At 43.5% G+C, this 27,649-nt stretch overlaps 1 protein-coding gene across 1 annotated transcript in view; it reads left to right on the plus strand.

Annotated features, from left to right (window-relative positions):
• TRIM66 (tripartite motif containing 66) overlaps positions 1–27,649 on the plus strand; it is a 96,707-nt gene that overhangs the window by 3,452 nt on the left and 65,606 nt on the right. The window contains exon 3 of the mRNA XM_025197411.1: positions 13,874–14,070. Coding sequence (XP_025053196.1) covers positions 13,874–14,070 — 197 coding nt within the window. The remainder of the gene's footprint in view (positions 1–13,873; positions 14,071–27,649) is intronic.

The raw sequence follows: 27,649 nt of genomic DNA on the forward strand, positions 1-27,649 counted from the left end.
TTCCCCTGCTTTTCCTCCGGCTCCCCACATATCTGAAAAAGGACTTTTTATTGTCCTTGATGCTCAAAGCTAGTTGGAGTTCAGTTGCAGCCTTGGCTTTCCTGGTATGCTCCCTACAGGACCGGACCAGTGCAGAATAATCCCCCTTGGAGGTGACTCCCATCCTCCATCCATTGTAGGCCTTACTTTTTAGCCTCAGGAGGTCTGCTAGGTCCCTGGAGAGCCAGGGGGGCTGCTGTGCCCTCTTGCTGCCTTTCCTCTGAGATGGAATAGACTTAGTTTGTGCATTGAGGATCGCTCCCTTGAGGAGCAACCACTCTTCTTGAACTCCCCTCTCTCCGTGGTCATGGTCCCTTAGGGCCTCACTGACAAGCCTCCTGAGCTTGTCAAAGTTGGCTTTCCTGAAGTCAAGGACTTCCGTGTTGCTGACTGACTTGCCAGCTTTTCGGCGGATGGTGAAGGTGATCAGCTCGTGGTCGCTGTCACCCAGCTTCCCATCGATCACTAGGTCGCCGACTAGGTCATCCCCAGTAGCCAGTACCAGGTCGAGCAGCGCTTTGCCTCTCGTTGGCCCATAGACTTCTTGAGTCAGGTAGAGGTCATCCACGCACGAGAGGAAGCTCTGCGACCGCTCAGATTTTGTTGAGCGATCCTCCCACGAGATGTCTGGGTAATTGAAGTCACCCATGACAACCATGGTCCTGGAGCATGCGGCCTCAGCCAGTTCCCGGGCAAACTGATGATTACTTTTACCAAGTATTAGTGTTAAAAAAGGAACGTGTTCTAACAGGTCAGGTTTTAGTGAAACATTACCTTTAATTATGTCTAATACAATATGATATTTTGCAAGTAACTTATAACATTTCCCATTAACTGATGATAGTAACCTTTAATACTCACTGCTCAGTACAAAAAAACACTGTGAAGGAAACAGCATAGAAATGGCTGCTAAAATATATTGATAGTTTTATTTCTTCCGTGTTAAATTTTAAAGGCTGTTTGTAAATATTTTGAAGGAACATGTAGCATTTTTCAGTGTGTTTCTTGGAGAGTCTGTTTGTGGAAGGGGAGTGGAGCAGGGGAGCCTACAAATGATGTAACTCCCATCACTTTCATTAGGTTGTACTTCAAAATCCTGGTTTTGTAGCATGCTCCACAATTGCCAGAATGACCCTTTAAAGCTCTTTGCAGCATCGGGGTCTAATTATTTTTTAAGATATTCCATGAATCTGGCCTCATGTCACATCCTTGCCTTTCTTCTGAAGTTCTAGTGAAGACTGCTATAAGGTATCTGCTAAAAATAAAGGCAAAAAATTAATTAGGTCCCAAAGTTTGGTTGAGCCTCAGCCTGCATTTAAAATGGAAAAGCCATACACTTACGACGTAAAGGTTATAACTAATAAAATTAAACTTTTTTTTTTTTTGTCAGCCTATATTCACCCCGTGGAGTTCCTGGATAAGAATTTAGATAATTTTGTAAGGATTAATATTCATACAATACAGCTTCTGATTCAAATAGAATCAGACCTGAGGCATCAAACATAGACTGCGATCTTGCCAGTGCTGCGGAAAAAAAATTCTTTCTGCCGTGTCATATTTCTGGTGTACTATATCAGGTACATTGAATCTTTTTCACTTTCCTTGGAAGTTGTTGTTGGAGAAGGGAGACCAGCTGTCCCAGCTGCCAGCAGAGGGTTTGGGCTTGAGAGTATGGTCGGCAGTAGAAAGGTAAGAACGGTTTATTGACTTAACAAAAACACAACTACACGTAGTATACTAAGACAGATAATGACAGACAATAATAGTTCGCGTCAGCAACTTATTGGCAGTCCCCTCTAATGTGTGATGTATGACAAGTTTCTCTTTCCACAAAGCTCAGCGAAGCCAGGCGTCTCCAATCACCGCTGTCCAAGAGGTACCGGGAAGGATTCTGGTATTCAGTCTTTGGGCTTCTTGAGATCTACGGGCCTCCTGATTTAGGTCAACAGCTAATTAATCCCTTTCACAGAGCTGTATCTTCCTTCTGAATGATTTCCGGATGTTTCAGCCAATTTATAACTTCTGAACTGTGCTGATAAGTTACAGCTATTCAGATTCTTTTTACTTCAACTGTCCTTAGACTGACTAATAGCAGTAAAAGCCTTGCATTCCTTTGATAAGGTTAATTTTAACTACGCCACAGGGCCTTAGTACTTCAAGGCTTTGCTAAATTTACTAGGCCTTACTTCATACAAGGCCTTATTACATCTTTAACTTTAATTAGGCTCTTAGCAACAACATATAGCTTAATATCTAAACAAATGACAGAAAAACACTGGTCTAATCTTCATAGAGCCTTCAGCAAGCACCTTTATCACACAGACATAATTTTCAGCTGTCACACTCTACTCCTTGCTTGCTGAAGCACTATGATAGCTGCAGTTGAGATGCTAAAGCTACATGCGCTACATTAGGGAATGGGGAGGGATTTTTAAATTTAACTTGCATTGCATGAACAGATTTATGACAACAACCGTTAAAACACTATTTAGCTGTTGCCATTAGGTAAATGCAAAATACTATGACGCTTAAGATGGTTAGCCGTGTAGTTGAGGTGACACCTGGTGACACACGAATAGTGCAGATCACATCATACCATTTACATGGCTCGGGCATGTTGACAGCCAAACTGATGATTCGCCTACCCTCTCGAGCAAGGAGAGCTAACTGAGTGCCTTGCCAAGCTTTTGCCTCAAGGCTTTGCAGCTTATTTTTTATTTTATTCTAGTTTTCTAACTGTGGCATGTCTATATCTGATACCCATGAAGTGGGTATCGTAAAGTTGAGAGGTACAGTCTCAGAGGAAATTTCTGGCCATTTTAGGGCAATAGTACGGTTACTTAATTGCAGCAAAGTAACGGCTCTACTCTTAGCTCTTAAGCAACATGAATTGGACAAAGTCTAGGTGGTACCATTTTCATACAGCAAACGACTTGGTCTTTCCCAACAAACACGTTTTATTGTTACATATGACACATTAGGTAACTCGTATACGCAGGTCATGTTAGGTTGGCTGAGAGGCCAGCCTCTCCATAGGGTCTTTAATCAAGGTGCTACTAATTTGAACCAAGGGGGACTGTGCCACATACTGACGGCCATCTGGGGTAACTATTTCCCATATGGGTCAATGCAGATTCTAGTCTCAAAGGCATTCTCCTCCTTGCCCCATGCTTAGTAAATAAGCAGTGGTCTAGTTTCATCTTTTACCCCCTGCCCTAGGAATGAACACTTTCCTTTATCGCAGCTTTCTCAAGTGGTAATCCAGGTACTTTGATAGGGGTATCTTTCTTTAAATGTTGCAGGCATTCTATGATGCGCTAAGCCAGGGGGCCATTCTCTACTTTTAACGTTGTTTATTACCTGGGAAAAATGCATATTTAATGATAACTGAACTTGCACACAAGCAGTACTTCAAGTTTGATTTTTGCCTGCTTTAAAAGCAGTGTCTATCATGGCCTGGGCAAGATGGGCTGTCTCTAATCCTACATCAGTTAGCAATTCGTCAGTGTGCTCTGAAGTTTTTCCTTCGAGCATGCCTCCCCTAGTGAGCAGCTTTACTGCCTGTCAGAGATTGGCTACTCTTTCAATGTTTTTTTGGGATTTATCTAAGTTCTATACTTTTATAGCTGAGTTAAGGCTGTCTCAAAGATAACTTGGAGCATCTCTTCATCTGCATGACTTAACTGTATTCGTGGAATGAAAAATGATTGGCTATTCTCACTTAAGTAACTCTTTAGCTACGTGGGCTCCTGCCAAACAGTTTTGAAAAGTAGCTCAGACATACTATTGTTTTGGTCTGAACAATACGCGGGCAGTGAACAACGAAGTGTTTAGGAGGGTTGGGATTTTAACTTGTGACCTCCCCCAGGATGTGGAGTTATACACGGGCAGTGTTGGGGCCTCCTGTGGAGGAATGGCCAGAGACAGTAGTGAACACCCTGTTCTCTCACAGATTACATTTATCCTTCCCTCCTTAGGAACCTGTAACCACACTTCACCTCCCAGAGAGTGAAAGGGTTCCCACTGTCGCTCATGGGGACGATGCTGTACCGGGTTCATGAAACGGCATTGCCCTGGCAGAATCATAGCACTAATTTGCTTTAGGAACCCCACTGGTATAAAGGATGGGGATAAGTGATGGAGACTTGTGGATACAGCTTCCTTCTAGTTGTATTAAAATGGGTACCATTCTACCACGCCTCTGTATAGGTATGATTCACAAACTATGTAATAACTTTGTTCCAACTTGCTGCGTGCCCTCCCACCTGGTGGGCTTTGCACTATTGCTGGAGTGTTGTCAGCCATAGGAATGGGAGGGGGCAGATTCTCCCATAAACGCAGTGGCTCGAGAGGCTGAACAGATGCAGAATGCACATTTGTGGGGCACAGACTCAGGGGTGTTGAGCTCAATGGGGTTTCCTTCAGGAAGTATGTAACAACAAACCCCTAAGCAAGCAGAGCTACAACAATTACCTCCCCTCCCACAGTTAGCCATTCTAGCCTTCAGGTAGGGAATGTACTCAAGATAATAACTGGTGCCACAGGTGCACTGACAGTTACTACCTTGCCAGTCCACTATCTTGTTTCTTCTACTCAGAGACCAGGACTTCACTTGCTCTGGGGTGGCGGGTTTCTTCCAGTATGGATACTGCGGCTGAACCACGTGAAGTTCATCTGAGCGCGTTTCCGGGGGATGCTCTTCAGGGTCAGGCCACTCCTTGAGGTTTTCAGGAGCAAGTTCATTAATATCTGGGTAATAAGAAGGATAGTAGACACGCCCTACCCAGGAAACACAATAAGGCATTAATAAAAAGAGTACAGTTATAACAGTCCACCACTTCATGGTGCCAGTCATTCAGACTGGTGACAGAGCAGGACTTGTCTTCAGTGGCAGGCTCAATTAGGAATGGTTATGGCTGCATTTGTGGACAGATCCAATCTGTAGGAACAAGACAACAAGGAGCTTGGCTCCTGTTAGATGAATCTGACATAAATGCCCACCATGTATTATGTATACCTTTTACTAATAGCGTCCCCTCCCATTTATCTCCCTGAGGATGCTTCACTACTACCTGATCCCCTACTTGGAGCTTTCTCAGGTTGGGTCACCACCCCTACGTCACTCTACTGCCGGCTCACGGGGACTACCCAATTCAAAGGCCTGTTGCATAGGGCTACCTCCCGGATAGGGTCAGTTATTGGTCCAATTGATAGCTTGATCTAGGTGCAAGTCCCAGTCCTTAAGAGCTGGGCCAGCGGCCAACCACAAATTGCATTTGAGGATGCCATTGGCTCGCTCTACCAATCCATTATACTGCGGATGGTATGGGATGTGATATATCTATAATATGCTATGTTTTGCAGTTCAGTCGTACACAAGATGATTGCGGAAGTGAGGGCTATTATCGCTTTGTAGTTCTAGGGTGGTGGATACACAGCTAACAGAGTTTCTAGTGCTGCACAAGTGTCCTGGGCTGTAGCTCTTGCTGAGGCGCGGGCGAACGTTATCTTTGTGATAACTTCTATGGCTACAAACACGTACTGTTGCAACATGTCTTTGATATTAATGGATCTTATCTATGCAGGCTTATAACACTGGATGCTTTCTGTCAAGGCTGGTAGTGATGGGATGGCAGCCGTCAAGGGGTCAGTATTGGCATTTAAAGCTTAAAAGTCAGTAGTCAGCTGCCACTCCGTATTTGGCTTACGCACTGGCCATACTGGATTGTTATACAGAGAGTGGGTTCGGATAATAGTCTCGTCTTGCAACTGCTAGCTTATAATATACTGGATAGGTTGGGTGGCCTCGGGTGGAGTTCGATACTGGGGTCTGTGTACTCCTTTCATGGGAGGCAGGGTTAGTGGGATCATGCTACATCGAGTTACAGCTGTTATAGCTGTTTCTTCTGGTTCTTGGTGAGGCACTGCACACCCAAACTGCCAATTTTTTTGCTCAAGAGCAAACCGCTGTCTTAGTACATTAAGTCCCAGTAAGCTTTGTCCCCCTTTAAGTATTACTGCTGCCGCTGTCACCTTAGAGCCGTTAGGTAATACGAAGGTTGCTCAGACTATATATCCTGGTTGTCTGGTGCCTCCAACTCCAATTACTTGCCAAGGGGTTCCTTTCTCCCCTTTCTAATCTGCAGAATCTAAAATGCAAATCTGGGCACACGTGTCTAATAGCATATCAATTGACTTTTCACTTTTACTGACTTGAATCTGTACAGGTATCTGAATTAAGGGGCTAATATTAACTTTAGATACTGGTCCCAGCTTGCTACTGCCCCCATTGTGGCCCCTTTCTTTGGGGGTTGGGCTGGCCGGACTCCCTAGGCCACATGATCTGGGGGGGGGGGGGGGGGGGGGGGGTGACCCTGCTGGTGGTGCAGAAGGCTCCGCTTTTGGGCTTGCTTTTTTGCTGCAGTGTTTAGGCCACAGCCCTCACAAGACATTGGTGGGCAATCTATCAATTTGTACTTTATTGAAACAGGCAGCTAACAAGTCTTTCCACATTTTTGCTTGCAGAGTCTTGGGCCGGCCTTTCTTGGCTTTTCTCAACAATTCGGTGGGGCGGGGTGGGGGGTGTCAGGGAGTTTATCTTTCGCTGAGGCCACCGCCATGGCCTTGGCAGTTTTCATTGGCTTGGTAATCCTTGGCTTCTGCAAAATGGGTAAAAGCTGTACTACTCGCCAGATCACATCTCTTACCAGGTGATTCACCGCCTCTGGCTCCAAGGCCAAAAGGGCTGAGGTGCACTCTGTGGGTGCTCATCGGCAAAACCTCCTCCACAATGGTGCCATCACAATTTCTGCACCTGGCGTGTGAGTCCAAACTGCTACACAAATGATTTCAGTTAGTGCTAGTTGATACAAGCAGCAGACAGCCTCTTCTAAATTGTCCCACGCCCGAGGGGCAGGGTTAAGCTCTTTTTGCATATTACAAGGGCTGAGGTGCACTCTGTGGGTGCTCATCGGCAAAACCTCCTCCACAATGGTGCCATCACAATTTCTGCACCTGGCGTGTGAGTCCAAACTGCTACACAAATGATTTCAGTTAGTGCTAGTTGATACAAGCAGCAGACAGCCTCTTCTAAATTGTCCCACGCCCGAGGGGCAGGGTTAAGCTCTTTTTGCATATTACCATAACTGGCTGCAGTTGCTTGGAGTGCAGCAGAAAATAAAGTAACTTTTATCACCTCCTGCAAACTGATTTAACTGGAGCTCAGGGCGCAGAACCATTTGTGCGGCTTCGGATCTATTCACTGAAATTGCAAATGCCCCTTCACTATACATTTGAACTAGCCAGTCTATTACTGGCTCTTCTGGCTTGAACTCATGCTGCTTTTGTATATTTTTAATCTCATTGCAGGTAAAGGAATGCAGCTCTGTTTGGGGATTCCCTCCTTGCGGCCCTGAACGAGTTATCACCATGGGAAAAACTTGGCTGAATTCCTCCCTATGGGCGGGGAAAGCCTGGCCAGTTTCCTCCCTCTGGGCAGGGACATATGGGGGTGGTTCAGCACCAGGCTCATCATCAATTTCCTCCTCTCTATCAATCTCCTCCCTTTGATCTTCCCAGAGCGCAACTTCTGGTTTCTTTCTATACAGACACTGCCCTACCTTGTGGAAGGATGGCTCCACAGTCTGTGCTAACTGCGCCCTCTTCTGGAGGGAAGTGGCCACACGCGCGATCATAATTTTTCCTTCCCTCCGTTCTAATGTTTCCAAGTGGCTCTGTGTAGCTCGTGCAGCCTCACATGCCACGCTGTTGAAATCTCTCATGTCTTCTAACTCCTTACTCAGCCGGGTGACCTTTTCCCAGAGCTAGGCATTCTCTTCAGCCCCTAACCGCAGGCATGTGGCCAGCAGCCATGACAGAGATCCCTTCTTGGGCTTACCCCAGGCAGCAGTAGCAAACCTAGCCCAGTGATTGGGTACAGTTCCCAGGTCACTCCAGGCAGGTCTCAACCTATCCTTATCCCACCCGGGATTCTCCATCCCTGTCACTTCCTTAAGCAAAGCCACCAACGGGGCACACGCAACTCCCTCCATTCCGACCTTTCTCTCCGGACCAGAGCCTCTCAATCCTGTTCATGACGCCAATTTATGTCCCAGCTGCCAGCGGAGGGTTCGGGAATGAGAGTATGGCTGGGAGTAGAAAGGTAAGAAAGGTTTATTGACTTAACAAAAACATGACTACGTGTAGTATACTAAGATAACGACAGAAAGTAATAATTTGCATCGGCAACTTATCGGCAATCCCCTCTGATGTCTGATGTATGGCAAGTTTCTCTTTCCACAAAGCTCAGTGAAGCCAGGCGTCTCCAATCACCGCTGCCCGAGAGGTACCGGGAAGGACCCTGGTATTCAGTCTTTGGGCTCCTTGAGATCTACGGGCCTACTGATCCAGGTCAACAGCTAATTAATCCCTTTCACAGAGCTGTATCTTCCTTCTGAATGATTTCCAGATGTTTCAGCCAATTTATAACTTCTGAACTGTGCTGATAAGTTACAGCTATTCAGATTCTTTTTACTTCAACTGTCCTTAGACTGACTAATAGCAGTACAAGCCTTGCATTCCTTTGATAAGGTTAATTTTAACTATGCCACAGGGCCTTACTACTTCAAGGCTTTGCTAAATTTACTAGGCCTTACTTCATACAAGGCCTTACTACATCTTTAACTTTAATTAGGCTCTTAGCAACAACATATAGCTTAATATCTAAACAAATGACAGAAAAACACTTGGTCTAATCTTCATACAGCCTTCAGCAAGCACCTTTATCACACAGACATAATTTTCAGCTGTCACACCAGCAGGTGAGAGAGAATTTACTAGGTTCTTAGTGATCATCTTCACAATTTGAACACTTTATGTTCTCTGCTCCTTAGGGTCTGGAAGTGGGATATTAAAAGGATCCCACAGCTACTTAATACACTGGCAGATCCATGGGTTGATCCCAGCATATGGGACTGGGTGGGAGCAGCAGAGGACCCAGAACCCAATTTCAGGAAATGGGGCTGGGATGTGGTGGCCTGGTGCTCCAGGACCTGACACCAGTAGGCAGCAGCAGCATGAGGCCCAACCTGAGTGGGTAAAGGCAACACAGGGCCCAAGGGCCTAATCCTGGCATGTGGGACTGGGTGGAGGTAGCGCAGGGCTCTGGAGCCCAATCCTGGCACGTGGGCCCAGTTCAGCTTGTGGACATGCCCTGAGTTACTCATCTGACCCACAGGGCCAAAAGATTGATAGTCACTGGTATGAAATAGCAGAATTGAAGCCCTTGGCAACTCTAGTCACTGCTAATGTTGCATTTATAGACAAATATGGCAAGATAAATATTACAACATGCATAGTACTCACACTAACCCCACACTTTTAATACATGGAAGATGAAGTCAAAGTATCATTTAGCAGCAAGACATGGAAGAAATGAACAGAGAATATCTCATTTATTTTAAAGTTCCTTCCTTGAAAGTACGGAGGTGTTCTGGTTATGATAATATATGCCATATTTTTATTTATCTTAAGTGTATTTAGACCTCCCTAGAAGTTTTAATATACTGGGATATGTTTTAGCCGTCCAGTGTACTTGAAATATTTTTCAGCTGAAGTACTGATATACCGATGCTTCATTTTCCAAGGACCTTTGTTCTGGCCCCCATTTTCTCAAGATATCAAAACAATATAGTAACTTAAGAACTGAATACTCCTAGTACAGGGGTGGGCAATTATTTTGGCTGCAGAGCCACTTTGGGAATTTTTGTAAGCTGGGGGTGAAGGGAGGAGGGGGAAAGGTACTGATCTGGCATGGGGGGGAAGGGGCAAGGGGCAATTGATTCTCTCCAGCCCGGGCCCGTCTGCCCCACAGCCACCACTGGGGTGCCAGATGGAGCGAGCAGGTGGAGTCTCGATGGAGACCAACTGGGACCCCTGCAGGCAGGGTGCATTTGGCCGGATAGATGGGATGGGGCTGTGGGTGGCTGGGAAGCTGCATCCGGGAGTGGAACAGGTGGGCAGGTGCCAGAGCTGGGATTGCAGGGCTATCCAGCTTGGGGCAGAACCACAATTCACTGTGCATGGCAGGAGTGCCTGGGCAGTGGGGCCAGGCGGCAGTAGGCATTAACAGTAGCAGCTGGAAGGAGCCACTGCTGTGAGGGCTGCCAGGAAGCGGTTTCTTCCCCCCGCCCCGGTCTAGTCACGCACACCACGGCCTGGGCTGCCCCCTGGGCCAGGCAGTGTCTAGAGGCCTGCCATAGGCTGGATAGGATCCCTTGGCGGGCTGGATCCAGCCCACCCCTGTTCTAGTGTAATTGAATACATTTTTGTGAGTTTGGTAATGACTACAGTACTTGTAAGGAATGTAAGAGAAACAGGAAGCCAATTATGTCCCTTGGATCTTTTCCTTTCAGAAATGGCTTGTGAAGTTGCACCAAATACAATGAGCTCATCCATTAAGCATTATTTTCATGTTATTTAATACTAGTATTGTCACACTGAATACAGCTTATTGTTAAAGGGACCTTACATTCAAATCTTCAATCTGCTGCTGCTACAAATAGTAAATTTTAGATAGCTTTATATAGGAGTGTAGGAGTACATGGTTCTTTGGATATCTGCTGATTTTTTCCATCTGCTTCTTCCGTTGAAAATGCAATATAAGACAAGATTTGAATATGCCTTAATATTTTGAATGGTTAAAATATTAAACAAAATCTCAAGCTCTTTTTAAAAAATGGGCAGGTAGTCATTTTTTAGTCCTTCATATTTGATTTGCTTCATGTTTCTACACATGTTTTTAGAGAATCCATTCTTTTTTGTTTTAAAAGTATCCTCAGTGGTTTCAGTGCAAAATGGGCAGGTAGTCATTTTTTAGTCCTTCATATTTGATTTGCTTCATGTTTCTACACATGTTTTTAGAGAATCCATTCTTTTTTGTTTTAAAAGTATCCTCAGTGGTTTCAGTGCAGCTCATGCTTTCTTTTTACATGCTAGCATGAATGGGTCAGTCCGTGCCCCTGCCACATTTATAGGACTTCTTCAGGATCATTCAGAGCCTGAGAAGCTTCCTAAGCTATCCCCCATACATGTGAAAGCTGTGTTTACTGCTCCTGATGACACAGATGCTGGTAATATAATTTTACTCATTTTAAAGGGGCATTTATTTGTTTGTTTTCTGAAACCCTCAGCCAGAAAATAAACCCTGCAGAAAGAGGCCTTCATTTTGGGAAAGAATAGAATAGCAACACTCTCCCTGGATGTTGAACACAACTGGTGTAATGCTCATTTTTTCTGTACACCACTCTAAATTACACCAGGACCCAGAGCAAACAGGAAGCTCTTCAAGGGTAGCTGCTCTCAGTACATTCTGTTATTCTGATACCTCAGCACTAGATGGCAGAGAACTGATAATAGCCCATTAACATTGAACAAATCAGCATTTTAAGATGAAGGCAGAGAGATGATACCTACACTGGAATAATGAACACTAAAATCCTTGATTCTTCCCTTGGTAATTCAACATTGGATTTAAGAAAGTTTGTCATCTGTCAGCTCCTCTGTTACAGTGGTGTAAACATGGCAGGTATCTTAAGTACCCTATGCAATAAACAAAAGCTACTTAATGACTTTGTCTCATAGCACTATGAAAAATCTGTGTTGTGTAACTCCTACTCAAGCAGTAGATGTCTTGCACTTGAAATAAATCTCTTCAAGTGTTTCACTCAGATGACAATTGAAGACTAAAGCTCTCTGGACACATTGAAACTAATCACTTCACGATTATTCTTATTTATGGAAAGGGATTGCAAGCTATGGGAGTGGTATGTCATCCTGTTCACTTTGCTGTTCAAATCCACTCAAAAAGCACTCTGGCCTCTTCAGCCAGTATTGTTAAATAAATATTATCTGGATTCAGTTTAGCAGATTTCTTTTCTGCATTCATTACTTTTAATCCTTTTAAGCTTTATCACATCTTAAATGAACTGTGCCTTTACTTCTTGAGTAGCAGCAGAAAGTGGCTGTGCAGTAGAATGGGAGCTTTGTGAAATGTGAAAACCCTGGTTTGCTAAGTGGCCTGTTTCCATATTTAATTCTGAGAAATACACCATTCATATTAAAGGGGAAGTGAGAGAGGTTGATGTGACTTTCTTTGCCTCAGGTGATAGCCATTCACTCTTCACTCATTTCTCCTGGTTCAGAAAGATATGTCTGAAGAGTCTGGGTTTTGCCAATAGAATGTACCAGATTATATCTGATAGCATGTATTTGAAAACAAAATGTTACTGATGGAAATACCAGACCTTATTAGAATAGCTTTTCCCTCCCTAATGGTATATTTGCAAGTCACCACATTCAAAGGTAAATCCCTGTGAAAGGGCTTGACATAAATAACTTTGAACATCGGGATTTATAGCTGTTAGAAAGGCTCGGTTGAAAGGAAAGACGAGCTTTGAAGATTTACCTTAGCTACATCTCTGTCACTAGTGCTTTGTGTATGGGAGGGGGTACGTTCTTAGCCTGCTTGAGCTGCATCTCTGCATTCAGTGCTCAATACTGATGACACTCTGAGAGACAACACTGGATTGTTTTGTAGTTCACACGTCAACAGAATTGTTACCTAAGGGATCCACACACTCTTCTGTGCAGAGGCTACTTGCACCTGCAAAAGTGGGGCATTCTGCCTCCCGGGTGTGCTGTGCTCTTATCTTATCTTACAGAAGCTCATCTGCGCTGGCACCACAGAGACAGTGGCTATGGATGAAGAGAGCCAGATGATTTCCACTGGATTTTCCCCTGCCATTGCCCATGGGAGAAAACAACATCAATTGATACCACCCAAAGCTGTTTGAACTGCTTGCCCTACTTGTGCTGATGAACTCCAGAAACAGTCATTGCAGGAATTATGTTTGTAGTGGCCACGCAGCAAAACCTCTTTAGGATCTGTGGCCTAATGGGATGGAATCTCCAACTTCTCCCAGGAAGTAGACGGCACACTTTCATTCTTTGTTCTCTCCCTTTTTCTCAGAAAAAAAAATAAATGAGAAGGAAGCTCCAGCATCTCTAACTTGTAAAGTTTCTCATTGCATGTGTGGGTTATTTCCATGATGGAACTGAAGCCTTGCTTCCAGGTTCTGAATCTACAATGAGGCATGAACCAGAAAATATGCAGTTTGACTTGGAGAATCCCAGGCTGATAGTTAAGAAAAACATTGTTTTATTTATAAAAGGAGCAGGGCTGAGATGATGTTCTCTTTGAGAGGCAACAAGCAAGGAACCCCAAGGTGAAACTTATACTGAGTCCTATAGTTTGAAGGCTTTTTAAATCTATAAAAACAAGAATAGTCATAATTATAGGAAGTTTTATAGTTCTTTAAACAGCTTCTTAGGAGGCATTGCTGAAATGGGAAGGAATTATTAGGTATGTTAATCTCTATTTCCTTCACATTTTGGTTGTAAAATATGGGGGGAGAAAATGTTAAAAGAATGTTGGGACACACTGTTGCATTTTTCACTTGCTCTGAACACTGCTGACCAGAAGTGTACACTCTGTTAGAATTCATCATATTAACATACCTGTAAATAGATGCACAATACAATTTGCCTCTGTTTTACCAAATTAACTAAATGGGAAAATGGGATTTTGATTTTTTTGCTGATTTGAAGAGAAATGGTTCTTTGGGACAAGATGGGTATGCACTTTTCAGCTGCAAAGAACTTCTTCAACGGAGCTAAACAAATGTGCATCTTGCTGCTAGCTTTTGGTTTTCACTTGAGTGATCAAGTGCTTCATTAAGTAGAAAGTGATTTTCATGAGCCATTTTGTGACTTTCAGTCCTCTTGATATCAAACTTTGGACTCGGAAAATGGAGAGCTTTGATCTGTTGAGGAATTGTTTGGTGTGCAAATGGGAACTAAAGGGAAGAGACCCCAGATTGCTTCCTTGTCTTCATTCCTTTTGCAAGGACTGCCTTCCAGATTTGATTCAAGGATACAGATACACTCCCACAGAGAAGGAAATTCTCTATGAAGGTAACATTTGATGTGCTATATTTTGTACTTACAAAGTTTATAACATGATAGTATAGTAACAGGCAAATTCAGAAAAGAAAACCATTTTCTATTACATAAATATATTCTTTAAAATTAGAGCTTTAAAGGAAAAGCTGGGTGGTTTAACATAAGAACAAAATATAAGGTGGGCTGGATATCTATATCTATTTCTCTTAATTTTTTTCTGGGAAAAACAAAATATGTTAAAGAGAAATTAAATAATTAGGCAAAATATTGAAAGTCCCATAATTGGTTTACATTTTTTTATTTTAAGCAAGCATAAAATCCTGAATGTTTGTCTTGTTATACAAAGAGATATTGCAAAGTAACTGCTGCTAGACTACAACAGTTCTTTGAATACAGTGGTACTTCCAGATGTGTAGAGGGGGTTGTTTTACACTGAATGGGATCTTTCACATTGAGAGAGGAGGTTGTAGTACCTGGACTTCCACTATGCATATTGCAGTGCTGCAAAGCAATTCTAAGCTTTCATGTTCCATTATTGTAAATGGAGTTTCGCTTTATCTGGGGTCATAAACAGATTACACTATATACTGTGTTGATTCAGGCTTTTAATTAAAATAAGCAAGATTCGTGCACCATAGTGGTAAGGAGATGCATTTCATTAATGTGCCTCTTCGCTGAGCCTGAAGTTGTAGTTAGAGATTTTAGACATAAATGCTCATGTGTTTCTAAGCTGTAGAATGACATGGATACAATCAAGAACAGATGGCATTATACACAAAACATGAAAATAGCTTCTTGAATGGAGAGCCCCCTTCAGTGAGGAAATAAACGTTAATTGTAAGAAAAAAATCTATTCCTATTATACACTCTTTATAAAGAGAATGAGTGTAATTTATTATTACATAAATACAAACGTTAGTGGATTCAGTTTTGTCACACCACTTATGGTTCCAGACCAATCACTTTAGAAACGTGTAGGAAGACAAGGTTTCTGGCTTGAAGAGCTGCCAGCTTGAATTAGCTCTAGATAACCTGAACCCTGACACAAAGTTATGAATAAGAGACAAAAAAAAAACCAGTCACTTCCAGCAAATAATAAAGATAAGGTATTGCCAGTCTTCTAACATCCCTAGATACCCAATCCTATATGGCATCTATCATATATGGGTAAATGGGGCACCAGTCCTGAGCACTGATTTAGAGGAGGCATGAGAGTGGTGGCTGTTGCTGCTGCCTCCGATGCCACAGCCACCCACGGCACAGAGATTGCTTATGATGTGTCTGGTACCTGGTCCTGCGGGGTCTTTTTAGAGTCAGGTTCCCCTTTTTTCCAACTCAGTCACTGACTTAGCAAAGTCTCAATTTATGTCTCCTACTCTGAAAATGTTAACCTCAATCTCCATGTGTCTCAGTTTCCCCAAGTGGAGAATCAGATTAATGTGATCCTGGAATGCACATAATCATAATGGGGATTTATTATATCTTTTAAATATTCAGTATGTATTTAAGCCGGTCCTGGGGAAGAGTCAGGAATTACTGGTATTTGATTACAGTTCAGATAAACCAACGGCTGCATCTAGGACAAGGTTTTGCCAACCTTCATATTGCTAAACCCTCTCTGCTTCCTGTCCTGTTCTTGTCCTTAATCTGTAACAGGCTAAGAGAAATGACAGAGAAAAAAATCAACAGTAGTAACCCAGTAAATGTAAGAAAGACACCAGGTGCAAATACCCAATTAATATGAGAGCCATACAAGCAGCAAAGAAACCACATCTGTGTCTCATTTAAATTAGTCATTGCCACAGCTAGTAAGGACTTGTCTGTATTACAAAATGTAACTATGTTGGGGCACATTTGCATAGAATGGAGTGAACTGAAACAATGCTGTCCACAGCCTTGCAAGCAGCATAGAATAAATATTGTTAAGTCACAGATAGATTATAAAACACAGAACATGATGGCTTGTCTTACCTAGTCTTCCTTAACTGCTAGGTTGTGGTCAGCACCATATCAGTGAACTCTATCGTAACTGTGTTCAACCATGGTAACATTTCATAATGATAGTTCACAAGCTCTCAGTGCAATCAAATGCAAAGTTGCTTGAACTGAGTAAATATAAACACTAATTGTAAGGAAAAAAAATCATGCCTACTATGAACTCTTTGTAAGGAGAATATGAGGTGAGAAAGTTGGTACATTTCCAAATGAAGGCAATCTAAGATAAACAGAGTCTTTAACCATAAAGTTAGTTCCTGTATTTCAGTGCAGTACAAAACATAGTAGAGCTGTTTATTCCCCATTTGTGGTTTTTGTAGGACTGGGCAAGTTACTTGAGGGTGGCTGAGATTATACAGAAAGTAGTGGTAAGTTGTATTGCTGTGTTCTTGTTCGGGAAGAAGCATTAGAGAGATCTCCGAGGTAACCTGAACTCTCTTGGGTGACGCTGTGCCTTAGAATTTATTTGAGAGAGCTGTAGGTTTGAAAACAATTGGAACTGATCTAGGTGAGTCACTTCTGAGAACAGCCCTAATAATAGGGATCAAAGGTAAATGATTTTCGCTGATATTAGCGGTACTAGGAGACCTTGGCAATCACTGTGTGTAGGTAGTTTGACTCTTGCTACCTTATTCTGCATCTCAGTGTCATTTTCCAATCTTTCTTTGTCTGGGCCAAATAGTAATACAGGCCACATTTCTCTCAGGTGTGGCTCTGGGTGTGTACAGAAAGCATGAGTTAGAGTGCCATTGAACCCAGTAGGTGTTTGCTTGTTGGTGGGGAGGGGGGCTTGGAGCCTGTCTGCACTGGTCCAACCAGCAGGTGGGGGCACTAAAGCAGCTTCCCAGGAGGATGCCAAACCACCCCTCTGCCAGCTGGCAACTGTCAGCAATGGCCTTGGGGAAAGCAGGGGGCAGAGCCCCCCCACCACACAGCCTTCCTCAGTTACCCTTCCTGGGATCTTTGGGAGAGCCAAGCCAGGTCTGCGAGGTGGGGGGCTCTGTTTCCCCACTCCTGCACTAGATCTGGGTGCAGGAGCCTCTGTTGCTGTCAAGAAGCTCGTGGGGGGGGGAAGAGAGCCGCCACCGCTGCGCCCCCCCACCCCCGCATGGGCCTGGCTCAGCTCCTCCCAAGACCCTAGCATGGGTAGTGGGGAGAGAGGCACACACAGCAGGGGTGGGGCTGGGCTGGCTCTCTTTCCCCCCTCTCCTCTCCCTCTCCTGCTGTGCAGGGAGGAGATGGAGATTTTCTGTCTCATCTCTGTAACAGCCCTGGGGTGGGACTGGGCCGGTGTTTGCCAGTGCAAGCACCAGCCATCCCCATAAAGCTGCATGGGATGTGGGTGGAATTGTCCCAAATTAACCCTTGCAGGGAAACTGTACACAGATTCCCTAAGGCGCTCTGTTTTAGGGCTCCCCTGGTTGATACTACATGGGATGAGGGTTAAATTTTCCTGCAGTTCACCATTTTAAAAGCACTCTGCAGCTGTGAACATTTCTTGTTACAGCTACAGTGGGCCTCAGCACGTGTAAAATGTAACATTGTACACACCCTATGAGGAAAAGTGGAACATTTCAGGGAAAGACTGGAGGGAGGCCGCAATGAATTTCTTGCCACAAAGTAAGTACCACCAGCATAAGCTGGAGGTAGCTGCAGGGGAGAGGCAGTCCCCAGCCACCCATGGGGAGGAGAGGGCATGCTTCCTCCCGTTGTCTCTTTTTCTGGGTACTGCCTGTCAGAGGGGATGGACATGCAGGACAAACTAAGTTGTGAGAGTTTCCCTTGCCCTTTGCACAGCCTTGGGTCACCCCTTTAGAGGCTATACATAAGCACCCACTTGATGGGGAGCCACCTTTTCCTTTGGAAGATGGGAATAAGATCCAGACTCATAAATGACAGAAAATATAACTTAAGAGCATGTGTGGAAGAAATACAAACTGAACTGTTGAAACTTAAGTAAAGCAGAGCTTAAAACTAAGGCAAGGTGCCATTGACTGCTGCTGTTTTGCCCACTGTTTTCTTTCTGTGACTTTACACTCAGCTGAAAATATGTAACTATTCAGCTGGAAAGCCAGATGTCATGTGGCAGTCTACCCCACGATTCCAAGCTGTGTAACATTCCAGATATAGGGTCAGGGATGTCCAAAAATGCACCCAGTAATGTTAGCATTTATGTATACTGATTTGTTTTTAATGAGAAAAGTGTTTTGTTCTTTATGGAACAAGTTAAATCACTCTGTCTCTGTTTTATACAGACTTTTGGTATGGCGTATGAAGACTACAGGTCCCAGCATACTGTTTTCCATCTTGGTCTAAGTAAATATATTTAAAAAGGAAGGTGTCTGTTTAGCTCTGCAAACAGAGTTTGATCTATGAAGTAACTATGGCCACTTTTGTGATAAGACTGCCAGACTACAAGAACACCCAATGACCCTATCTTGATGCAACATCACATAATGCAAGTGATGCCATATATTGCATCTTTTAATTCTGAAAGAGAATACCCATTTGTTTTAATTAGCCATCTACCCTAAGGGGTCACAGCAGATGCAAAATCTGAATTGTTCCAGAAAGGGAAATAAATTCATCACAGAAGGCAGAAAAGCATCTCTGCTCTTTGCAAGCTATAGATTTGAGTCTGCCTAAATAGAATTAAAGGAATTTGGCTCCTTTCACTCTGTTATTCAGCTGCCAGACCCAAAAGGCAAGAAAAACAGTTGGGTTTGGTTAAATAAATATGAAGCTGTAGGAGAGTAAGGGGTATGTCTTTGAAACTGTTTCCTATAGCCCATAATTGGGTCTCCAAGGAAATGTGAATTATGCTGGCAGCTCTGAGCACTAGCTAATGCTCTCTGAGAATAATTATCCTGATATTGGTGGGGGAGAGAGTGAGGCAAAAGGTGCAATGTCTGGACAGCAGGTAGAATTGAGATGTAAATCCTTGTACCTCTTTATGATGATCAATTTTGTGGGTAATGATAGATTAATTATCTGCATTGATTTATTAAGCAGACACTTGTTCTGAGCTTTTCATGTTAAAACCTGCCATGGAATAAGATCTGGAGGATCTTGAAATGGAGCTGGGACTATAGTCACTTGATGCTTAGATTAGAAGCCGTATATCTGTGATCTCTACTCTCCTGATGAGGAGGTTACAGCCTTTATGTTTAGAGGTGGATGTCGCCAGTTATTTATGCCTTTGCCTCTTACAGATTGGATTACTACTATATTCTTTATTTACAGTGGAAAATTAAGGCCATGGAGAAACTTTAGCTCCTTTCTTATTGGTGCTTCTCTGGGGGAATGTATATATATAGCCCTTGGGGTCAAGAAACTACACAAACTTCCATTTTATCCCAGGGCCAGTTCAGGATGTCAGCTTTCCTTAATAGACCTCATTAAGATCAGGGTCCTGTGTACCACAGAAACCACCACTTCCCTTGTGTGTTATCCAAGCTGCTGCGGTTTGGCTTCACTAGATTTGTACATTTGGGGATCAGTTGTTCTCTGGAATTCCCTTCCTGTGTGGTCTGACAGAGTCCATGCTTCCTTTACCCACAGGTCACCTGCTGCAAGGCTGACATGTTGCCTGTGACAAGGTGGCATTTGGGCAGGTGTTGGGGTTTGGTTTAGGTGGCAGAATTTCATTGCTTGTCTGATTTTTGGTGCCCCAAACGTGCAGTTTGGAAACTGAAATTCAGTTGAATAGTGAGGCCCTGATTGATTGTCTGTTCTCACCTGTGTGAGTGTTCTGTGTATCTGCAGTTTGGTTTCCTTTGCTGATGCAGATGGTGAAGCTGGGATGAATTAACTAGATCTGCAATACAGAGAAACAAAGTTCTGTTTGGCTGCACATGGTGTAGGGTTGGTCTGTGCTGCGCCAGGATGGCGTTGGTGCATACTGCATGTAGCACATGGGTCTAATCTGTGACACTTGTGCTAGACCAGCCCCGAGCACTGGATCTGAGGCTAGTCTGGATCAGGCCCATAGACCAGCCCCATGTGCTGGATCCAGTGCGCAGGGCCAGTTTGCAGTGCGCTTCTCTCAGACTGGCCCCAAGTGCCATGCATGGGCCTAAGCCAAGGTTGGCACTTGCTGCATACCACTGTGGGGCTGGAGCTGCTGTGTGCACTTCAAGCAGCATATACAGCCAGTCCAGGGCATGTGCTGCATGTGGTGCCCACACTGGACCAGCCCTGTGGGCTGGCTCCACCAGGTGGGGCCAGTGTGTGGAACAGATTTGACCTACAGGCCGGGCTTGAGACGCTGATTTCGCACACAGGGCTGGATAAGTTTGACACCCCTGCTCCACATCTGTGCTGCACCATGTATTACTCCTTCTTGCACATTATCTGATGGAACATGTTTTAGGGAGTCACTTTAAAACACAGTAGTCCTCACTGGTCTTAAATACCTGCTGATAGGTTAGATATACTGATCATAGCTATGAGCATCTAAGAGTAGGGACATATTTAAATCATGGCGAGATGGCTGTGGTCAGCTCACAGCACACAGAGATGATTTTATGGTATTTTGCAGTGGCCCTACCCCTTAGCATTGATTGTTGGAGAGGCCCTGCCCCTCGGTGCTGTTTGGCAGAGAGGTCCCGGGGTGGGAGGAAGGACAAGGGGGCAGCTGCCATCTTGATTGCTGGCTGCCCTATTTGTGCTGCTCTGCCAGCCAGCTCCCCTCCTGGGAGCAAGAACCACCAGCATTTTATTTTTATTAAGTTGTTTTTGTTGTTGATTTTGTGGACAATCCCAGATTTTGCGGTTTCTGCAAAACCACTAATTAAGTAGGTCCCTATCTACGAGTGTCTACTTTAAGTGTTGGCTTGCATGTGGCTTATTCCTCATGGGGAAACAAGTGTCAAGTCCAATTTTGGGATCTTTGTCCACTTTTTTAAGTCATAACTCTATCACATCATAATAGTCTCCACACCAATGAGTAGTGATGCCATAAATAGAAGATTAATGACTACAAATGATAAGTAAACAACAGGAGCTAATAAACTACTGGGAAAAATATCACATATTTATGCAAATATTCTTACCTCCTTCCTGCCATAGTAAATGGCATACAAAAATACGGCATCTTGACAGCTCTGACCCATAAATGAGCTTAATTTTCTATTTCTAGAAATAGAAAATTTTGACAGCAATAACTGGGCCTGATGTGGACATGATGTTTGCACCAGAGCTGAATTTGGCTCTTGCTCTTTTGATATGCAGGTTCTGTTGTTTGAATCCTATAATTCCATGTTGGATTGCTATTTAGATGCAGTGATTGCATCATTCTTCATGCGTATAAACAGAGAGTCTCTGGGGGCAATGCCGACTACACTTTCCTTCACCAACAATGCTGTAATAATGATATATTTAAATGAGCTGTTTGTAAAGTACAGGTTCCTCAAACAAATGAACATTGTTTTTAGGTAGCATTGAGCGATGAAGCCTGGAAAGATTTGTAGGGAACAGTCAGCACAGAGTGCCGTTGAAGCAAAGGGTTTTGAGACCCTAATTTAGCTAAAACTGAGAAAGCCCCATTAGCTTCCTTCTGGGCACGTGTATTGCAGTTACACATGCAGGTTTGAAAGAAGATTCAGGAAGAAATAAAGTGGGTGCTTTTCTTTATTGTGCTGCTGTGGGACATTTCAACTTCAGGAAAGATAGACAAAGAAAAGTTTACAAGGGCCTAAATGCAACTCAGCAGGTGAGCTCAAGAAAGAAGGCAAGAGAAGAATAAGTTTGATGTTTGGGTGCATGATGACACATCTCAATCCTGCTTCTTTGCGATGTTTCTTGACTGAAGAAGGGAAAGCTGTCCCAGGTTCTTAACAGAAATGTCTAGTCACTTCCTTTTATCAACATAACTGATTCTGACAGCCAAAGCTGTTTGCAGGGATTACTCTGCTTCTGCTTCTTAACCTGTTTCCTGAGCTAAGTGACTTTGACTTGTGTAGCTTTGTGACTGACTTTATCCAAAGAAAAGGTAAGCAAAGATGAGGAATGTTTTAACAAAACTGCATTTTAGTAACAATTTAAGTGTAAGCATTGTAGAGAGGTTTGACAGGCAGCTGTTACCTGAGACAGCTTGCAAACCTCCATTCAGGCCATTTGTCTACTTTGCTTAACTTCATGGTGATTCTGTTTAGATAGCCATTCCATTAGAATTGTCAGGCATCTGCATGGTGGTTTTTGGGGGGGTGGTTTTTTTAATGTTTATAATACTGAAGAAGTATCACAAAAAGAAGCTTGATTAATTGAACTCAAGGTAATAGAAAACCAGTTGTGATCCTCAAGTCTGCAGGCTTCAAACAGTCCCTCTTTGAGCAAGATGTAAGTATGTCTGTCCTGGATCAAACAAAGTCTTAAACAAGCATCTAAAGAAGAGCCCATGGTCCGGGTGGGAGATATTTACCCATTAGCTGTGCATGCATGTAGCAAAATTCTTCCCACATGGTATTGTCATGTATCCAGAATTTTCAGAAATATTTCAGGCTTGAAGTCCATTGTTATATGACTCTCAATTATGCAGATGTTTCAGATCCACCCTAAGACATTCATGTCATTAGATTTCACCTACATTTGAAAAAGATCCTAATATCAATCAATAACATCTGATAACATATCCTGCCCTGACTGACATCCCTGCAACAATTCAGCTTTCAGTGTTCTGAAATGGGTATAAATTCAGGAACAAATTTGACCCAGGGTACTTAGTACATCACTTTTATATAGCCAGAGATGTATATAAGCAGAAACAGTCTCTGCATCCCCAAATTGGCTTGTTCTAGACTTTGTAATGCCAGTCTCAAAAGGCATGAGGTTTCTGCACAGCCATGAGATGCACAACACTTGTTTTTAGAGCAAAAGATGCTTTTTAAGATAACCAGGATAGAATATTTCTTTAAAACTTAAGTAATTCGGTACTAATTTAAGTGAGTAAATACTATTTACAAAATATATTTTGCACTTCCTGGATCTCCAGCAGATTAGCACAAATTAAAATTCACATTAACCCACCTAAGGCCACAAGCACTCTAGTAAACTCTGGTCACTTGATATTATTCGCATTATGTATTTTTCATGCTAAATGCCATCACAGAATCCAGTAAAATTGCCTATTTCATACTACATGACAGATATGTGCAAATTGCCCTGGACATAGCAATCCTTTAGCAATGTTTTTGCCAGCCAGCAAGTAAGTATTCCAGGGTATGTTATTTGTAATCCAGGTTGCTCACTATATAGCATGCGTGGTGGAAAGAATATTTTTCAGAGTATACACACATTATTTTCCTTCTCAGTCTCTGTGAAGAACATTCACTAGTTGTAAACTATCATCCTCTTTCCCTGTATTAGACATGCTTAAGCATGTTTCTAACGATTGGGCTACAAGATTATCTGCATTAGGAACTGGTTTAAGGTCTCCAAGGGCTAGATTCAATTCCCTTTAAAGTCCATGGAAAGATTCTTGTTAACTAGAGGAAGAATTAGACCAGGCCCCATGTGACTGAAAAAGACTGTTTGCAAACTACATTTTCACTTTCTAACTTGCCCATTAATATTTATCTATTCATTCAGGATGCCATTGCTATAAAAGTGTGAAAGATGCTATATAAAAGGACGTCATGTAGATTTGAAAGCTAGTACTGAACCTAGGAGTCCCCCACTCTGCAATTCACAGTTATTTGTAACCTGTCCCAGTAAAAATGTTCTGTGTGGGCATTGCTAATGACTTTGAATCATAGCACATTCAGCGTAGGTACTCGTGTGTACCCATTATTTATAGATATCTCTAGAGAGCAGAGCTGTTAATAGTTTACATAAGACACAAATATTATAATTCTGGTGAGGAAGGAAAGGTTTCACCATGACTGATATATCATGTTGACCCACCTAATACTTTAGGTATTAAGGCAATTAAGTAAAAAGATAAGTACATGAATTAAGGTTGCATAATCAGCAGCACAAAAGCAAAGCATGGATTGTGCTATCGTTTTAGATGTTACATTTTAAATATCAGTGGAATTGCAGTTGTATTTTCAGTATATATTATAACTTGCCACAGGAATGGTGTAACTGAACACGCAAGAAAAAATCCCCTGTATAAAATCCTAATCGGTCATGCGATGTCATGAGTTAGTGAAGTGGTCAGTGATTCACCCATGTAGATGTGCACAGAAAGCAGCAGCAGGCATGTTTGTGACAACATTAATTGTGGACAATACCAACTTGTATAGACTCATGCATGGTGCAGATTCTCTTGTGTGCGCTTGCAACATTTGAGGAAGAGGGGAAAATGGCTTTAAACCATTTTATCAAAACTCAGGCTGCCATGGCCAAGCAGGATTTCAGTATAAATTAAAGCAACTTTCTTTTTGTCATAGTTTACAGAGCCATAGCTTTTATCAGCAATAACTAGGCTTAAACACACCCCCAGTGACAAACCCAGAAGAGGAGCACAGCTACTCGCAAAGTTCTTTTCACTGGGATAGCTTGTAGCTGCTTGGCTACACCTGATATTCTAGGATACCTGCTCCCTCTTTGCACACACTTTCTGTGGTAGGGCCACTGGAATCATGCAGGCTTAATTGCTCCATCTGGGTATCCAGGACCAGGATAGTCTTGTCAGGCAGCTCTAAGAAAATATTAAGTGGTACGCTTTTCAAATGTGTTGCTTTTGCTTCAAGAGTTGAGCTAGGGGGAAAAGCCAGCTGTACTAATTCTATAAAATCAGTTTTGTTGAGTTTGAAAAAAATATAAAATTTAGGCAGTTTCTTAAAGTTTAGCAATTTAAAAACTAAATACAGATCGCTGCCAGATTCACCAGGATGTGTTTGCCAGAATGGAGAATTTGGGGAGGGTTTATCTATACAATGTCTGACGAATGATTGAAACTGCAAAATGCTTGTATTTAAAAAGCATTGGGCCCTGCCTTAAGAAGTAAAGGCACTTTGGACCCTGTAGTTTCAGGGCCTTATGTGCTTAGGATTGTATTTGTAGACAGATGTTAGAGGATTGATATCTTCAACTGGATAATTTTCTAACATTAGTCAATCATTGAAACAAATATATTTAATTACAAGAGTAATGGATAACTTAGTATTTGATTATGTTATAGGCCATTCTCTTTCTAGACTAGTATTTTTAGTTAGGAAGACCTCATATATGGCAGTGTCATTCTAGTATGAAATCATAATTGAATTTGCTTCTAAAAGGTTTACTTAAAAGAAGCTCAACCCTGGAAAACATTGTCCACAGTTAACATAAACCAGTGGTCACCAACCAGTGGATCTCGATCCACCGGTAGATCTCAGAGCCTCTTGGAGTCGATCTGAGGCTGGGGTGGGGGGCTGAGTGCCCATGTGCATGCACATGCGTGCCCCAGCCCAGCAGGTTAGTCCACGGAGTAGGGAAGGGGCAGGGGCTAGATTGAGGGCCTTGTGGTGAGGGACAGTGCCTCAGAGGCAGGAGCAAGGTTTGAGTGAGGCTCTGGCCGGGTGGAACTTACCTGTTGGGGATGTGCACTTCCAAATATTTTTTTTTCTCCTTCTGCGTCGATCTGCGTCTCCGCCCCTTTGCCTCCCCACAGACTTACCTGCTGGGTTGGGGGTGTCGGTGCACAGTAGATGTTGGGTTGCTTTTAAATGTCAAAGGTGATCTTCTAAAAAGGTTGGAGACCACTGACATAAACTGATCGCTTGACAAGATATAGAAGGTGATTATGAATAGTGCCAAAATTTTGTTCTCGCTGAAAACTCAAAAGCTGTGATTGAAAAGAGATTTGTTGGGTTAATGCACCATTTATTTGGTTGAACTGGATTTAAGTCTACCTGAGTTTACTCTCTAACATGAATTGGGGGATTTTGACTTAGTCAGAAGTATCTATCTGCTTTTTCAAAAAGCATGATGCAAATATGGCAAGATGCCAAGGATGAAAGGAGCAAGGATTGTTACTGGTGGAGTGCATTTGCAGATCTTAGGAAAGCTTCTGCTTGAACTGTAGCCTTAGTCCAGGATTTATCACACTAGTGTTTACTACATCATACTATTGAAGGAGGTTATCAAGACCAGGTTAGATTCTGTGGTCTGCTGTACTCTGTTTGAACAGCTACAACAGTGCAAAGGGGAGAGTTGAGTTTCATCTCCCTTGGTGAGGATGCTTTCAGCTTGAGGGAGTCCCCCGTATGCACAGAGTTGATGTAGTTGGCTGCTCGGTCCCTCCCTTCTCAGCACCCTAGCCTGCCAGATGCGTCAGCCAGAAGGAATGGAAAGGGTGTGGCAAAACATGCTGAGCTCCAGCTATTCCCTGATACCTTTTTGGAAGAGCAGTTGCCAAACACTTAGGAGAGCCCAGAGAGTGAAACTTAGTAAAATCTTCTGAATAAAACCTGGGACACTAGTTTTTAAAGCTTTCCTTAGATACCGTGATTGCATCCCGATGAGAGCACACCTGTATTTCTTTGTGGACAATAGCAGCAGCACGTAGTTGTGCTGATGCTCCTTGTCCCTAGGGGACATCCATGCACGCGTGCTCTGGTGCATAGCAAGTTGTCCTAGGTGGGGTATGGGAGGCTGGAGCTAGTACATGGGCTGGCCCCAGCAGCCTTACCTGGAGTCCTAGGGGCCTCTCAGAGCTCCAGCGGCAGCGATCTGGGTGCGTGGAGCCTGGCCAGCAGCTAGAGCATGGTTCTGGCCAGCCAGGCTCTGGTTTTCAGTGGCACACACTGATGCCACATTTGCCACCCCATTTTTTTTTTCCCTAGGTTTTTTTGATACTGGGAGATCCATTGCACCATGCTGCAAATTAGCAGCATGATGAATGCCTGCATGCATGGCATGTGCTGTTTGAAGTGCTGCAAATGGGTCTGCAGCACCACAAACTGAACATGTGTGCTCATCTGGATATATCCTATGGGCGTTTACACAAGTGACCCTTTTCACATGATCAGGCCCCTGAAAGTACTCTATAGCCATGATGTAACATGTGTGTGTGGCTGCAGAGTACTTTTAAAATGGCCGATTGTGTTAAAAATTAACCCTGGTCAAATCAGTTAATAGATGAGGGTCCTCTAAAGCACAGCACCTTAGGAAACTTGTGTTCCCCCAGGGTTAATTTTTCCCACTTTGCCGGACTGGGCTAGTACTCTTGTTGGTGAGCCCCAGCCCAGCTCTATCCCTAGGGCTGTCGGAGGTGGGGGGCGGGGGAGGAGGAGGAGGGAGCAGCACAGAGCTGCCAGCTGCTTTGCCTGGCCACTGCTGAAGGAAGGGTGGAATAGAGCCCCCTTGCTTCATGGCCCCCCTCCAGCTACTCCAGCTGGGGTATTGGGGAGGAGGCAGGCTGGGCTGGGCTGGGCCTGCAAGGTGAGGCTCTGTTCCCCCCAACCTCCAGCTCTGGCCAGGCAAAGCAGCTGGCAGCTCTGTGCAGGCCCCTCTGTTTCCCTGTACCCTTTTCCCTCTCTCTCCCTCCCTCCTCTGGTGACAGTCCCATGAGCCCAGCCCCATGTATGGGAAAAATTAATCCTGCGGGGAGCATGAGTTCCCTAAGGCGCTCTGCTTCAGAGCTCCTTCATCTATTATCTGATTTGAC

The sequence above is a fragment of the Alligator sinensis genome, unplaced genomic scaffold (genome assembly GCF_000455745.1).
Source record: "Alligator sinensis unplaced genomic scaffold, ASM45574v1 scaffold502_1, whole genome shotgun sequence".
NCBI lineage: Eukaryota > Metazoa > Chordata > Crocodylia > Alligatoridae > Alligator > Alligator sinensis.